This window comes from Bidens hawaiensis, unplaced genomic scaffold (assembly GCF_021521415.1).
Source record: "Bidens hawaiensis isolate Kalapana, Puna unplaced genomic scaffold, B.hawaiensis_p1.1 tig00028623_1, whole genome shotgun sequence".
Classification (NCBI taxonomy): domain Eukaryota; kingdom Viridiplantae; phylum Streptophyta; class Magnoliopsida; order Asterales; family Asteraceae; genus Bidens; species Bidens hawaiensis.
The window spans coordinates 1-16567 of record NW_027494691.1 but is presented as its reverse complement, the minus strand read 5'-3'; the positions used below and the strand labels follow the sequence as shown (position 1 = coordinate 16567).

At 39.1% G+C, this 16567-nt stretch overlaps 2 protein-coding genes across 2 annotated transcripts; both read right to left on the bottom strand.

The window, feature by feature from the left end:
* Positions 1-6579: 6579 nt before the first annotated feature.
* On the bottom strand, positions 6580-7430 carry LOC143577470 (putative germin-like protein 2-1). Its single transcript, XM_077061299.1, has 2 exons — positions 7311-7430; positions 6580-7211 (listed from the first exon to the last, which is right to left on the bottom strand). Exons 1-2 carry the CDS (start codon positions 7420-7422, stop codon positions 6676-6678), a joined length of 648 nt encoding a protein of 215 aa, XP_076917414.1. The 5' UTR covers positions 7423-7430; the 3' UTR covers positions 6580-6675.
* A 4087-nt stretch (positions 7431-11517) lies between these two features.
* On the bottom strand, positions 11518-11946 carry LOC143577469 (putative germin-like protein 2-2). Its single transcript, XM_077061298.1, has one exon. It carries the CDS (start codon positions 11944-11946, stop codon positions 11518-11520), a length of 429 nt encoding a protein of 142 aa, XP_076917413.1.
* Positions 11947-16567: the final 4621 nt, after the last annotated feature.

Here is a 16567-nt window from a genome sequence, read left to right as displayed (position 1 = left end):
ACTTAAGTTATTTTCATTTTTATTTTATTTTTATTTTTCATTTTTTTATTTTACCTTTATTTTAATTTTATTTTTTTATTTTATTTTTGTTCTTATTTTTTTAATGTTTTTTTTTCTTTTCTTTATCTTACGGTTTTATTAAGAGATCTACTATGCAAATGTTGTTAACGTCTGGACTGACAAAACAAAAATTGTATATAACCGAGTGTTTGGATTCGGTGTGTAAATATGTCTCTGGTTTGAATCTGTATATATTTTTAAAGACTGAGGGCTAAGAATGTAATTTTGTTTAAAACTATAGATGCTTGATGTTTTGACTCTATCACAAGATAGGTTGACCCTATATAAGAGTTAAACCCAAAATATCTTTCATTCTTACTTAACACTTTTCTTTCAAACTCTCTCATTCTCTCTCTCTCTAAAACCCAAGAACTCTTTCACTTACCCAAACAACATCCATCTGCATCTTGTTATCATATTTGATTGCTCGTCATGGATCCTTCACCCGCGGTATAACATCACAACACCATCTCATCTTCATCTCCTTCTTGTTTCTTGTTCCAAATCTAATCGACTGGTAGATTTAGTGCATGAAGAAATTCCTTTTTTGATGAAAAATTATCTATTATTATTTTTGATTCATACATGAAAGAACATCTGAACATCATTAGATTGTAGCTTAAGGTTGTTTTGTGCTGTTTGTTGATGGTTGTGATCATCGGACTTTCTTAAGTCCGATTGACCAGGTTTTGATTTGAGTTGATTTTGTACACATGTGTATTCGAGTATAGGCGACTCAGTTTAAAGAAAAAGAGAAAGATTTTAAACTATAAGGACTTTTGAGTCACATCACACAAAATTGAAAACAAATCGCATGGAACTCAAGTCGCATGGGATTTCAATCGCCTCGCATGATTCATGCGATGCGACTAAAATCATACTTTAATCGCATCGCATCACTCATGCAAAACGACTGAAAACGATTTTTAATCGCATCGCATGACTCATGCGATGCGAGTGAAAATATCATGCAATGTGATTTCTTTTATGCGATGCGATTTCTTTGCCATGCGACGCGATTTCTTTACACTTGGACATTTTTTTCATAAATGTTGAATTGCTTGGATTGAAAGGACAGTTAACCTATTGTAATCCTATAACATCTTATAGACGTGATAAATCACTATAATATATGATTTAAATCAACTAATCAACTACCTTAATAATTAATTATCTAAAATATGTAATTATAACATTGTATTTTAACATCTAACTTAAATATTGTAAAAGTGCTGACTATGTTAATATGTATATATTTCTCTTATCTTTGGTTTATCTTTATCGTGATGTTCTAATGATCTTTTTGTTTGATTTTCAGCAACATAACTTATATTTTCCGTTTGATTTGCCTAAGAAGAAGAAGCATAGGGTTTTCAAGTCTATGATGAAGGGGTTTAGGGAAACTTCATTGCTACATGCTATTACAGCTAACCAAACTATTCATAAATGTTGGGTAAAGGTGTTTTGGACGAATGCAAAGGGCTCAAAAGACTCGATGTTTCTAGCCACAAAGGTTGCCGGGAAGAGCCTACTGATTAGAGAAGAAGATATCGTAAGTGCTCTTAACGTCAAAGACGCACCAGATCATCACTTTGGTAAAGGTGACCGGGAAACCTTGAAGCCGTATGTCGAGGAGATGGGATATGATATTGTTTTGAAGAGCTTGGAGAAGAGGCACCTCCCACCATACTGGAGACTGTTGTTTCACATTGTTGTACACTATCTGGCTGATCTTAAAGGCGATTTCGATATCCTTAGGACAAACTGGGTTGGAGTGATGGATGCGATGACATACTGGGTGCAGTTTAACTACTCGAGGCTTATTTTTTTGTGCATGATTGCCAACGCCTCAACCGACAGCACCTGGATGATGTATCCCAGATTCGTCCCAGATTCGATGTGTTGTTGGATGACATGATTCCAGACACCCCGAGACCCGAGTATGCTGTTGAAGTAGATGAGAAGGGTGAAGAGTTGCCTCCGTCAGAGCCATATCATGTGAAGATGGTTAAGCAGGCAGTGTTTAATGCGATGTTGAACACGAAGGGCAAGGGATATGTATATAGAGGGGCTCTTCCAGAGAGAAAGTTTGGATTGTTTGCTGAAACCCAGCCTGATAATACAGATTCTGGTGATGAAAGTGAAGAGGTTGTGGGTCCATATGATGAGGAGACTGAAAGTGATGAAGAGCCCGAGAGGAGGATGAAGAAGAAACATGGCACGAAGAAGCGGAAGGCCACTAGCTGGCCTTCTGCTGGTGGTTCTTCCCAGCAAATTGAGGAGGAAGAAGATGTTCAGCCGCTGCTGAAACGTTTGAAGAAGGTCGGGGACTCTAAGAAGGCCTCAAACCTAGTCATCAAGCTTCCGGCCACAGGTAAACCCTCTACCCAACCTTGTCCATAGACTGCCTCACCAACCACTTTAGCCTAAACCTTAGCCCTGGCCTTAAACCTAAACAAGTATAAATCCCAATCTATACCAAACCCAAAACCAAAACAAAAGCCAAAACCAAATCCAAACCACCAAAGACCCTATTACATGACTCACCCATTACCTCACCCAAAATCTCACCTACCCAACAAGGCTAACCGCTACAAATTTACTTGAAAACTTTCCACCATCACCAACACAACAAACTGTAAGGCCAAAAATATGACTTGCAATATCAAAGTATGAAACCCGTTATATATTTATGGTCAAGTTAATAATTAATGTCGGCGAGAAATCAAGACACGAGACGAGAACTTCGACGCGCCTTTAACTTCAACGGGAATGCTTCTAGAATGTTTTTTAGCTATAAATGTGACTTGTTGTCTTCATTTATGTGTGTGTTTTGGATGGTGTAAGTCATCCACCCAAGGGGAGCTCACCTTGGGTGGGTCGGTTCGTTTATTAATATAACAAATCTTTAACCGATAACGAGATCGTTCATTTACTTTATCTTTATATTATTTATGTTCGGTCGTTTGATTTACCGCACCCGTCTCGAGCGTTTATCAAGAACAAAGCCATTCGTTGTCGGATCCGGTTTCGGGACCTACAATTGGTATCAGAGCGGGTCGAATCTTATGATTCAACTTTATTCTTGATATTCGGGTTCTATTTCCGCTATTACCCGAACCGAGATGTTAAACCCGTTGAAGTTAGAAAATAAAGTTTCTACATCTAGAAATAAAGTTGGAAATAAAGTGGGAAATAAGAGTGTTCGAAGCATTCTCCTTGTAGATCCGGATGTTTGGGATCTATAAGTGCCAGATCCGGGCGTTTCGGGAACCATTCTGCCATACGCCGAAAATCCGGCGACCCTACGGTCCTTCCCGGTGACGATTTAGAGGTTGAAGATGTAAACATCAAACTCCGACATGAGTGTCGGTTATCTCTGTTTGTTCAAGGAGGTCTGTGTTTCGGTGAAACCGAGTTGCGGCAGTGGCGGCTCGTGATGGGTACGGGTGGTTATGTGGTGGGGGAGGTGACAGGTGGTTATGACGGAGTCGGCGATGTGGTGATGTTATATGGCTGACCGGAGCTCGTTTTTCCGGATGAGGTCATCGGTGGTTGGTGAATGACGGCTAATGACAGGTGTTGTTAGAGAGGAACGATGATGATGTATATCTTGATTTTGTTAAGCAATTACTGATGATGTTTGAAGGGTGCTGGCCGGAGCATGCTTTTCCAGCGGAGGCTGGCAGTGAACTCAGGTACATGTACCATGGATATTTTACATGGCTGCTAGGTTTTTGTAATGTTTGTCTCGTTCATCAAATCACTACCAACAAGTTATGGGCCTACTTAGTGATGGGTTGTTTTATTTGAAAACATGTTATGGGCTCTGTGTGTTGGGCTAGGCTAGCAAATATCTTTTAGCTGTAATGTGGATATCCCATAATAGATTTTTGCATGGCTATTTAATCACAAATTGGGCAGATCATGGGAATTTTTTATTGTGGCCGTGAAATAATTTTATGTTCGGGGTTGACCAAGCTGAAGAAAGTCAAATTCGATCGGGTTTTTCGTCATTATTAGACCGTGTTCAAAGTGTATTATTTCCATATTATTTTTCAAGGTGCTTAAAAGGGAAATAATAAGCTTTGCTATTTGATCGTTGTCTCCGGTATTTCGTTGAGCTCGTCCTAACCTATATGGTTTAAAGATCCGAGATGGATAAAGAAGCGAGAACTCCTTCATGAATGAATTAGGTGGATCATACCTTGAGGGGGTGATTGACGAAGCTTCGGTTTATCAAGTTGAGTTGCGAAAATGTGAGACACGGTTTGACAATGTTTTGATATCATAAGTCAAGGGGGTGATTGTAAGGCCAAAAATGTGACTTGCGATATCAAAGTATGAAACCCATTATATATTTATGGTCAAGTTAATAATTAATGTCGGTGAGAAATCCAGACACGAGACAAGAACTTCGACGCGTCTTTAACTTCAACAGGAATGCTTCTAGAATGTTTTTTAGCTATAAATGTGACTTGTTGTCTTCATTTATGTGTATGTTTTGGATGGTGTAAGTCATCCACCCAAGGGGAGCTCACCTTGGGTGGGTCGGTTCGTTTATTAATATAACAAATCTTTAACCGATAACGAAATCGTTCATTTAATTTATCTTTATATTATTTATGTCCGGTCGTTTGATTTACCGCACCCGTCTCGAGCGTTTATCAAGAACAAAGCCATTCGTTGTCAGATCCGGTTTCTGGACCTACACAAACCGTACAGACCTCACTCTCTCCACCTACAACCACAACACAAACTGACCAACCTATCTCACCTGACCCACTCGCATCCTCACCATTCATATCACCAACATTTACCTTACCCTTAAGAACCACAAATGTCTAGTCATAAACCTTTATAACCTCACCCTCAACCCAACCAATATCCACTTCCACACCATTTCAAACCAAAACTACAACTGATGGTTGGGTAAAAGTTAGTTATTTTCATATATTAATTAGTTAGTTTTAGATAAATAAACGAGTGAACATTGGTACTTCAAGCATTGTTATGTGTTTTTAGGGAATTGGAAGTTAAGGAGCTTATCGGGAATATTTACGAGCTTGGAACGAAGACTTAGAAGTGCGAGATTGGAAATGCACACATCACAAGGCAGTTAAAGAAAATAAAAATAATTATGCTGAAGTTTTTGTCCTTTGTGCGACGCGAAGGATGGAAGGGGCAACTTCGCGCGACGCGAAGTTGTGATTTTCTGAGGCTGACTATTTTTTCTTTAGCGCGACGCGAAGACGAAGCCCATGAAGACTTGGCGCGACACGAACCGACTCAAAACCGAAAAAATCTAGGGTAATCACTATATAAACCCATTAACCCCATCATTCGTGATATCATTAATTCTAGAAGCAAAAGGGGCGGGGCGATTTCCACCATTCTGAAGCTTTCGATTTGTTTTGGGTTTGAATGTTCATCAAAGATACGTATTTTGCATAATATGTCAATGTTCGTCTAAACTTTCGTGTTCGTTATAGGTTAAGGTTTTATGTAATTCTTCTTAAGACCAGATTTATTGCGCTTCATGATAAGAACTTGATTGAGTTTATTGCTTTTATCTTGTTCAATTATTGATTGGTTGTTTAAACAATTTGTGTTTTTTATTATTAATTAATACATCACTTGTTTGGTTTTGTTAATCAACACTTAGGGTTAGGCTCTTGTGTTATTCGACTATTGATCATCAACTATTGTCACTTAATTAGTTTTCATAAAACATAAATTGGAAATTGTGTAGACCGAGTTCAATTGTGTCAACAATTCGGTTAGGGTAATTACTGCGCAATCAAGACAAGTGAATCTGGGATTAAGTTGAATAACACATTACCCGAACCTAGAATGAATACCTTTAATTAATATTTTTCGTAAATTCTTAAAAGTAAACGTTTTAGTTTTAATTAATCTTTTCAAAAACCGCTTGACATCGTCTGTCAGCCTTAGTTAAATAATTAATTTAGTTAAAGTCATAAAATATTAAATTAGCACTTTCTTTGAATTCATGTGGAGACGACTTTACTTACCCGTACTAGTTATAGGTATTTAAGTATTTAAAATTGATTGTTTGAGTAGACCGCGACAGCCTACGTCAATAGGAAGCATGCCATGATACAAACAAGCTTTTGTCAAATCTTATCTACTTCTTACTCTCTCTAGCTTACTCACAAAAGCCGAACATAAACACCAAGATCCGAGACCAAGGTGACTCGGTGTGATATTCCGCTAGCATCGTGTTTGGTTGATCCAAAATTGTTGTTAGATTCACACTTCGGGACCTACACATGATTTTATTAGTAAATTATTTCGTTGAATTACCGAACTAACCAAAAACACATAACATGAAAAACATTAGCTTTTTGGTAGAAACCCGCCATAGTGCGATAAAAAGATCTTTATAAAGTATTCATTAGGTGTAGCGACATTGTTTGTTTGACAATTAATAAAGAAACAAAATAATTAGGGTCCGGGTATGGAAGTTAAGTTGTAAATCACAATAAACATATACGTATATATATTTCATTCACTTTTAGATATATCACAAGACAAAATCCAACATAACTTATAAGATATAGAAGTCAACATCAATTTTAATCACGTAGCATATCAGAACTTGGATTGAATCTGTTGAACGCCCTTGATGTCAACTTGGAAGGCCTTCACAAGAATATCGGCAGCTATATCAGGGTTAGATCCAAAGACAGCATTTGCAATGGTAATGGTGCCTGGATTTTGACTGCTCAATGCAGCAATCGCAAGAGCATAGCCGTTTCCTACGTTTTGCTGGAAGTGAATCAGACCTTCGGGGAACACGAAGACATCACCCTTTTGAAGCCGTTTTGTTATGAGACGGTTTTCAGGGTTGGATGTGACAAAACCGACTAGAAGACTGCCTTCGATGATGGTCAATATTTCAGTTGCTCGAGGATGCGTGTGTGGAGCGTTAAGGCCCCATGGAGCAAAGTCAATACGGGCCATGGAGATACCAAGAGTGTTGAGTCCTGGCAACTGTGCTACATTCACGGCGGTCACGTTAGATCCCACGTCGTTCGTTGTGTTTCCCATCAGGTGGAGCCCTCTGAACAGAAAATCATCTGCCTGCACGCGCTCCGGATCTTTGCAAACCACACCATTCACGAAAACTGTGAATACAGAAACAGGAAACGTAATGTTATAATCAGGTCAATCATGAATTAGTGCCCGAAAGTTTATGGGATATTAGCATTGACAACCGTGCGCACCTTTGCTATCTGGATCAGCCACACAAAAGTCCTGGAGAGGACTAGGGTCGGAAGCTAAAGCGAGTGAACAAGCAACCAACAAGAGAGCGGATACTAGCAAACGTGACGACATTTCTGATAAGTGAACGTGACGACATTTCTGATAAAGTTCTGTTTCTTATATGCCGACTGAAACTAATAAACTCACCCCGTTTTAACATTTTAACCGTAAAATTTTATTTGTAAAGTAGATAACTTTCTATGGCACCTTAAAAATTTCATCTTGATTAGCGGTCACATGTCAACGCTTGTGTATGTTAGCATTTTAATCCAGTAAAAAGAATAGGCCCATTTAAGTATTTTAGTTAGTTTATATGTTAGAAATAATTTGTACTTATATTTGTATTATTGTTGGGCCATAAGACAATTAGCAAATAAGGCCCATGTATGTAATCTGGTTATGATTGAAATTAGGATGAACGGTGTTTGATGGTTATTCACAACCGCTGTAACAAACGCGACGTTTCACACCTTATATATATTCGATCATACCTTTCAGTTTGTATAATGAATCAATAGAAATTCGTTTCTTGAAATCTCTCTCTAAATTCTAACTTATATGCATAAGTATTGTGTGTATTTTGATCACACGATGAAGCCTCAATCCATGTTTAAACAAAAGAAGCAGATCCGGGAATTTCCACTGTGCAAAAGTGTATGGGTCATATATGTTGACTAAGCTCGACCGATTTTCAAATGTTTTTTATCCGTAGATGTTTAAACGTTTTTTTTATCATAGATTACTAAAACATACAAAAGCCCTCAATCAATTCTACAGATCAATGGGGTTTTTCCGATTAATTTCATTCCGACTTATTTAGGGTTCACTTTAAGCGAATTGGTGTGCTTTGTTGATTACTCCATTTATTAGAATTAGCTTTCGGCCAAAAGATTTTTACTTTTGTTTTCACTTTTTACATATGTCGGGCCAGAACTCGAATCCAGATTCACTGTTTGGATTCTGACCGTGTCAACTCACTTAAATCTTGTTTCCATCATAACTCATAAACCATAAAGGATTTTAACGTGATTCGGGTTAGTATTCTCTCGATTTAAATTATATTATCATCCGCAATTTTTGTAGGATTTATTGTTGGATATTAGTCAGCTTGCTTATTTTATTATTAATATCGTGTTAGCTCGCTTAATCTCAAAGGTGAGTTAATCACTATCTCTTTTTTCTCTTTCACTTTTGGGGGCTTTATGCGAACCAACTTATAATTATTAATATTATTATTATTGTTGTTGTTATTATTATTATTATTATTATCATCAAATCTCAAATACAAATCATATTTATTCATTGTGTTGTATGCAGTAAAATGACATATGCAACTTGCTTAATTGTTTGTTTTATCGCATTCGGAGAGGTCCATCATAATCTCATTATAGTATGATTATACGATGTTTTAATAGCCATCGATTATGTCCGTTTAATCATGGCAAACCGACACCATTATTTGTGTTTAATTGTATTACTCTGTCTTGGTAGCCATCGATTGTGTTCATTTAATCATGGCCTACCGACACCATTGTTTGTACTTCACTATATTACACACTTTACGCATTGATTTGTTATTTTCTTAATTATAAATATATCTACACCGGTGATTTCTCGCTCAACATGTGTTGTTGACAAATTATTGTATTTTTGCGTATATTGCAGGTGTTTATCTCGGATGGTTAAAGTGATTGAAGAACTTATTTTATTTGACTTTTAGGTTATTATAATAAACAAAAAATATTTGGATTCTATTTGTGTTTTTCTTCCGAATTGTATACTTGGTTCACTGTTTGGATTCTGACCCGTGCGCCAGCTCACTTAAATCTTGTTTCCATCATAAGTCACAAACCATAAAGAATTTTAACGTGATTCGAGTTAGTATTCTCTCTATTTAAATTATATTATCATCCGCAATTTTTGTAGGATTTATTGTTGGATATCAGCCAGCTCGCTTATTTTATTATTAATATTGTGTTAGCTCGCTTAATCTCAAAGGTGGGTTAATCACTATCTCTGTTTTCTCTTTCACTATTGGGGGCTTTATGCGTACCAACTTATTATTATTTATATCGAATCTCAAATACAAATCATATTTGCTCATTATGTTATATGCAATCAAATGACATTTGCAATGGAGGTTCAACATATGGACTCGTTTTTCGGTAGGCTGGTGGTTACAATGACGGTAGCAATGGTGGATGTGGTGGCGGTTATGGAGGAGGTGGTGGTGGTGCTGGTTGCAAACTGTCACAGCGGTGTTGGAGGTTGGATTTCCGGTGAGATTCCGGCTGATCAGAGAGGTTAGATTTTCGGTAAAAGGTCATGGCGGCTAGGTATTTTTATTGTCTGGTTATATTTTTGGCTAGGATCTTATCAAATATGCTTTGGGCCAAAGTTGCAAAATGGGCTTAATGAATGTGGGCTTGTTCATTTTTATCAGACATGCTTTGGGCTGCTAGGAGATATTTTTGGGCCGAGTAAGTCGTTTACTTATGTTCGGGTTGACCAAACTGAAGAAAGTCAAATTTGTTCGGGTTTCGTCTTGTTTAACTGTGTTCAAAGCTCGTTATTTCTTAGGTGTTCGAGAAGTTGGATCCGAAAGGTGAACTTCAAACGAAATAATAAGTTTTGTTCATTTGATCGATGAAGCCGGTAATTCGAGATTGATTTGTGGAAATTCGAGCTCATCTCATGCCTATATACAAGCAAGAACTACTTCAACATTAAATATAGGTGGGCCATACCTTGAGGGGGTGAATTGTAACGAAGAGGCTTCGATTTATCAGGTGACTTGTAAAGATGTGAGACATGGTTTGACAAAGTTTTGATATCATAAGTCAAGGGGGTGATTGTAAGGCCAAAATATGACTTGCTATATCAAAGTACGAAACCGGTTATATATTTATGGTCAAGTTAATAATTTATGTGGGCGAGAAATATGGACACGAGATGAGAGCTTCAATGCATGCGTTAAACTTCAATGGCAGAAAGCTTCTAGAAGATTTGTGTTTAATTATAAATAGGGAATATTTGTTTACTTTTATGTGTGTCTTCCATGGTGTAAATCATCCACCCAAGTGGAGCTCACCTTGGGTGGGTTGGTTCTAGTTTAATATAATTCTTTTAACCGACAATGAGATCGTTCTTTATATCTTATCTCTACATTATTTATGTTCGGTCGTTTAATTTACCGCACTCATCTCGAGCACTTATCAAGAACAAAGCCGTTCGTTGTCGGATCCGGTTTCAGGACCTACAAATTGTACTACTATGTCTTAGTAGCCATAGATTATGTTCGTTTAATCATGGCCTACTGACACCATTGTTTACACTTAACTGTATTACACACTTTATGCATCGATTTGTTATTTTCTTAATTATAAATATATCTACATCGGTGATTTCTCGCTCAACATGTGTTATTGACAAATTATTGTATTTTTGCGTATATTACATGTGTTTATCTTGGATGGTTAAAGTGATTGAAGAACTTAGTTTATTTGACTTTTAGGTTATTATAATAAACAAGAATATTTGGATTCTATTTGTATTTTTCTTCCAAATTGTGTACTTGGTTGACTTAATAAAATAATATAGATATTGACATTTATTGTTTGTTAGTGTCTTGTGAGCTATGAGCAATCATTTCACCCCTAGCATTTCCGTTTTACGTTGGGGTGTGACACTCGAGCCCCCTTACGCTCAATATAGGTAATTAATTTTATCAAAATATATATAAAATTTAGAACATGTATAAGTTAATTAGAAAATAATGAACAAGCCGAACTTGAGCTTGAAAAAACATCTCATGAGTCATGCTCTTGGAAGAAAAACTTGAAACGAGACAAGATCTAAACTAGTCTAGCTTGGACCAGGCTAGTCTCGTTTTACACCCCTACTTTCTCACAAACTTCTTGGGCACTTGGGCTTAAATTTAGATTTTGGTCTCTGCATACCATTAAATTTTACATATGAGCCGTATGTTTAATTGATCCTGCAATTTTGAGACTGATTTTATATGTGTAATTGTATTTGTAATTTCTTCCGTAAAATTACCGAACTAACCAAAAACGCATACCATGTAAACAGTAACTTTAAAGCTAACCCGTCATAGTGGGACATCAAGGTAGCCTATCAGAACTTGGATTGAATCTGTTGAACGACCTAGATGTCAACTTGGAAGGCCTTCGCAAGAATATCGGCAGATATATCAGGGTTAGATCCAGAGACAACATTTGCAATGGTAATGATGCCTGGATTTTGACTGCTCAAAGCAGCAATCGCAAGAGCATAGCCGTTTCCTACATTTTGTTGGAAGTGAATCAGACCTTCTGGGAACACAAAGACATCACCCTTCTGAAGCCGTTTCGTGAAGAGACGGTTTTCAGGGTTGGATGTGACAAAACCGACTAGTTGACTGCCTTCAATGACGGTCAATATTTCAGTGGCTCGAGGATGCGTGTGTGGAGCGTTAAGGCCCCATGGAGCAAAGTCAATACGCGCCATGGAGATACCAAGAGTGTTGAGTCCTGGCAACTGCGCTACATTCACCGCGGTCACGTTAGATCCAACGTCGTTCGTTGTGTTTCCCATCAGGTGGAGCCCCCTGAACAGAAAGTCATATGCCTGCACACGCTCTTTGATTTACAATGAACAACTTACCACTCAACCCTCTCATGGCAGGGAAGCATGCATGAGAAGTAAGTCACATCAAGTGCCCAATGAGCTTTACAACATTATTTATGTTTGGCCTACTACATATTAAATAACCAAAACGGCCCATTACATAAAAACCAATACGAAAGACTAATATAAACAAAATGGGACCTAACAATCTCCCTCTAGTCTTTAGTATTGGAACCCGTCGGTGTCGTAATCTAACCAGCCATCCTCGGGTAGTGTAAGTTCAATAACTCTTTTAACAAACTTGTTGAAGGCTTCAACTATCCGGTCTGTGTTCTGACGACCGATATCCTTGACGGTTCCCAGGGGAGAGTTGTAGAGCTTCTTGATGTCTTCTATGTGCAGCCCCATTAGCTCGTGCTCGTCAAATACGCGAATCTCAGGCAGATCTTTGCAGCGAATGACGGCCTCCCCTGTCGTGTTGTCGAATTCCCAGCCAATGAACTCTCGGAGGATGTTAGGAATAAAGGGCTCACCATGGTAGATGATATGACAATTCTTTGGTGCCCTGTATCTCCACATTGTTCGTGGCTCTCCGGTGGCTGGATCTATCTCCTTTGGGTTCTTGTACTTCCGACCCTTATTTGGCTCAAAATCTTTGTAGTTGACCTGTCGACCGACGATGAAGATAATCTGGAATCCAACTTTCCAACGTACTTCCAACCGCACCATGGCCCAGAGCTTTTAGAAGATAGTTTATGTCAAGCTCTGGTAACGACTTTAGCTCATGGTGGTTGAGATAAATAAGATCACCACTATATCGTTTGATCGCCCAACACGCGTTCTCCTTATTATATTTCGCATATACAATTAGCGAATCATCGTGGTAAGGGTAGATGAGATCGCGGGCGCTTGCACGACTTGACACAATATGATTCTTCCTCTTCTTCTTTGGTGGCTCCTGTGTCAAGTCGACAGTTTGATTGGAGACGGGATCAGCAGCAGGAGTCTCTGAAGCTTGAACTTGAGCAGGAGGAGTGTCTGGATTAGGTGAGTAATCTGTTCAATAAGATGCTCCAAGTTCTTTCCTGCTTCAATAAAGTCATCCATAACACCTGCAAAGTCATCAGGAAATAAATCTTTATACATGTTAGTAATATGTGTATCGTGCTCCCTGACTTTGCCAGCTGAGTTATGAGCAGCAGGGTCCTGAACTTCATATTGAGTTTGTGGAGGTGATTGAGTGTTATCTCCATCTCCACCTCCTGCTGCCCCGGCTCCTCTATTTCCACCGTCTCCGCCATCATCATCACCATCGTCGTCCTCATCATAGGTATCATGAACATCATCATCGTCATCATCTTCATCATCTTCCTCATTCTCATCTTCGTCATCACCATCATTACTACCACCAACACCACTAGACAGGCCGCCATGTTGTACCAAACGAGAAACAGTCGACTCACCTTTAGATTCCTCAACCCTAACTCCTCGCAAGGCCACACTCAGACCTGCAGTAGGCTGCGAACCACCAGCCTAAGAAGTCTCACCCGACCTTCTCCAACTTCTGAAAACTGTGTCAAGTCGATCCTCCAGACCGTGAAAGTCATCTTCATGAATACCCATAAGGTCTAAGGCCGCTTGATATTTGCTCACCAACTCTTCGTTTCTCTTCAGTTGGAGCTCATTAAGACGATCATGTTCCATCACCTTTTCTTGAATTGCCTCCATCTCGGCTCTGAGTGAATCGAGGGAATCAGATGAAGCGAGCTGATTATTTAAGATTGTAACTCTTGAATTTGTGGCCTCACTCTCAACATCCCACTTCCGAGTAGCATCCTCGATCTTCTTGTTAAGACTTGTTCTGAGAGCGCTTGCAGATGGTAGGCTCCTTTCAAGCGTGGCCAATCTGTCAGCAAGTCTGGAATGATCTGCTCTCAGATTAGCATTTTGAGATGCTTCGTTGTTCAGCAGCAGTTGTTGATTATGGACTCTGGTGTGAAGCGTGTTAATCAATAATCTTTGATTCTCCAATTGAGCCTCATTCACTGCTTTCAGTTCCTCCAGAACTTGTACCCTTGATTTCAACTCTGCCTTTTCTTTTTCATCCACAATCTCCTTTACTTTCAAGTCCTTGATAAATTGAAGAAGCCCCATTTCACGTTCTGCCCTTTTTGCGTTTGATTTCTCTAGTGCGACGATCCTATTGAGGATAGGATCGGCGTATACTGGAGGTGTCGAAGACTTTCCTCGGGCAATGGGTGTGGGTGAGATAATGGTGGATGGTGGGGTGGTGGACATTATGGGTGGTGAGGTTGTTTGCAAAGGTAGGGTGATGGGTTGGGTAAGGATTGGTGAAGTTGTAGTGGTGGGTGGTGTTGGTTGTGTCATAGGTGGTGTTATGGTTTGGGTTGGAGAAGTTATAATGGTTTGGCTCCATAAGCTGGTTGTTTGGATCGGTGAGCTGAAGATGGATGATGTGAAAATTGAGGTGGTTGGCTGGGTAGATGGTGTTGTGATTTGAGAAGGTTCGGGTTCGGTTTGGGTTGGTTGTTTGATTTGAGTTGTAGGTTGGTCTTGGGGTGGTGAGGGTGGTATTTGGGGTAGGAAGGTAGAAATTGGTTGGTCTGTTGGAGTGGATTCGGGTGAGGATTCAGGTGAGTCGTGGAGCAAGGTTTTGGTTTTCTTGGATTTGGATTTCTTTCTTGTCTTTGGCTTCTTGTAGGTAGGGATTTGGATTTTTGTTACATCTAATGCTTTGAGGGCTTAGGCTTGGGCTAGGGCTTCTTTGGTGATTTTGGGTTGGTCAGATGGTTTGTCTTGTGAGGGAATCTTGACAAGAATCTTGGATGACTTCTGGGAGTCCCCAAGTTTCCTCAGACGCTTCAAGGGCGGCTGGTCTTCCTCTTCTACTTCCTCTTCTTCAACAACCACCTTTTCCTTGCCAGAAGCACTACTAATAGAAGGATTGTTAATAGCCTGCTTCTTCGAGTCATGCCGAACCTTTGTTCTGCCCTCAGCAGGTTCATCACTAGAAATGGCTTCAATCTTAGTATCAGAATCCCCAATCTCTCCATTTTCAATATCTTGGTCCCCCACATACTCGGTCTCCTTAAACAACCCAAATTTAGGACCTGGACGTGGTCCCTCATATTGATGTCCCTTTGTCTTGGTGCTCAACAACACACCAAAGATTGACATCTTGATCTCATTCACATGATAGGGCTCGGGAAATGACTTCTTGTCCTTAGCTTTCTTTGATCCTGGCCTAGGGACCGGAATTAGATCATCAAGAAGCATCTGTACAAATCTTGGGTACATAAGCCATGTCGCCCCACTCTTAATATTCCCCAACATGCATAGGAATATCCTTCGAGAGTAATCGGACTTCTCTTGAGTCGTCAATGCAAACATAATGCGGACCCAGTCAGCACTCATGCTATCAACTCCTCCACGAATATCAGTAAAGCAATGAGTTACTATGTGGAATAAAAACCTCCAGTATGGTGGAAGATGTTTCTTCTCGAGGCTCTTCCACTCAGTGTCGTATCCCATCTGTGTAACAAAATCAACCAGCTTCTTCCTATCTCCCTTCTCATATGTATAATCTGGCTGGTTAGCAATCTTCAACACCCGTCTAATATCTGCTACAGTGATGGTCAACTATTTTCTCGCAACCGTTGTTGTAAACGATAGAGAATCATCGGCAACCTTGGCAAACGCCCACCACTTGTAATAAACAGCAGGGTTGGCTGTGATAGCATGTGCCAGGGGTGATTGCCTGAGCCCCTTGATCATAGACGTGAAAACTTTATCGTCCTTTACCTTTGGCAACCCAAGAGCACAAAAGTTATTATAACCCTGAAATTAAACCATAAGATCATAAGAATCATCATTATAATAGAACAAAATAATTATATACATACGCCTTAAGTAATTACGTAATATATAATTTAATTAATTAATTATAGTTAATAAATATTATGTACATTATAGTTTTAATGAGTTAATAAGTTATATTTTGGTTTAAGTAAATATTACTAAGTCCAATATGTACATAGATTAAGTACAAATCAGTCCAAAAGTCTAAACAGTCCAGCAGTCCAGTAGTCATCAGTCTCAAATTCTCAAAAATTTTCAAAGTGTAAGTTTTTCGCATGAAGCTCATTTCACATCGCATGGGATGCGAAGCGAAACGAAAAGATATTTCACATCGCATGATCAGGCGAAGCGAAACAAGGATTTGTTTCGCTTCGCATGACCAGGTGAAGTGAAACGAGGGTGCAATTCGCTTCGCATGACTAAGCGAAGCGAAACATAAAGTATTTCGCTTCACATGACCAGGTGAAGCGAAACGAGGAAGCATTTTGCTTCACATCAACAAGCGAAGCGAAATACAAGTATTTCACTTCGCATGGCTAAGCGAAGCGAAAAAACCATCTCATGCGAAAAAGTTGCTTAGCCCAATTTTTGGTTTTTTGACTTTTCATCTAAGTCGCCCAGACCCGAATTGGGTTTCTGGAAAGTTTGAACCAAAACTCCTTTGATTTAGATGGTCAATTGAACTCTTGAACATATGAACAAGCCTAGA

Coding starts and splice junctions, on each gene's coding strand:
- LOC143577470 (XM_077061299.1), bottom strand. CDS start 7,422: ATGTCGTCACGTTTGCTAGTATCCGCTCTCTTGTTGGTTGCTTGTTCA. Junction 7,212..7,310: donor GGCTGATCCAGATAGCAAAG/GTGCGCACGGTT, acceptor CTGTATTCACAG/TTTTCGTGAATGGTGTGGTT.
- LOC143577469 (XM_077061298.1), bottom strand. CDS start 11,946: ATGGGAAACACAACGAACGACGTTGGATCTAACGTGACCGCGGTGAAT.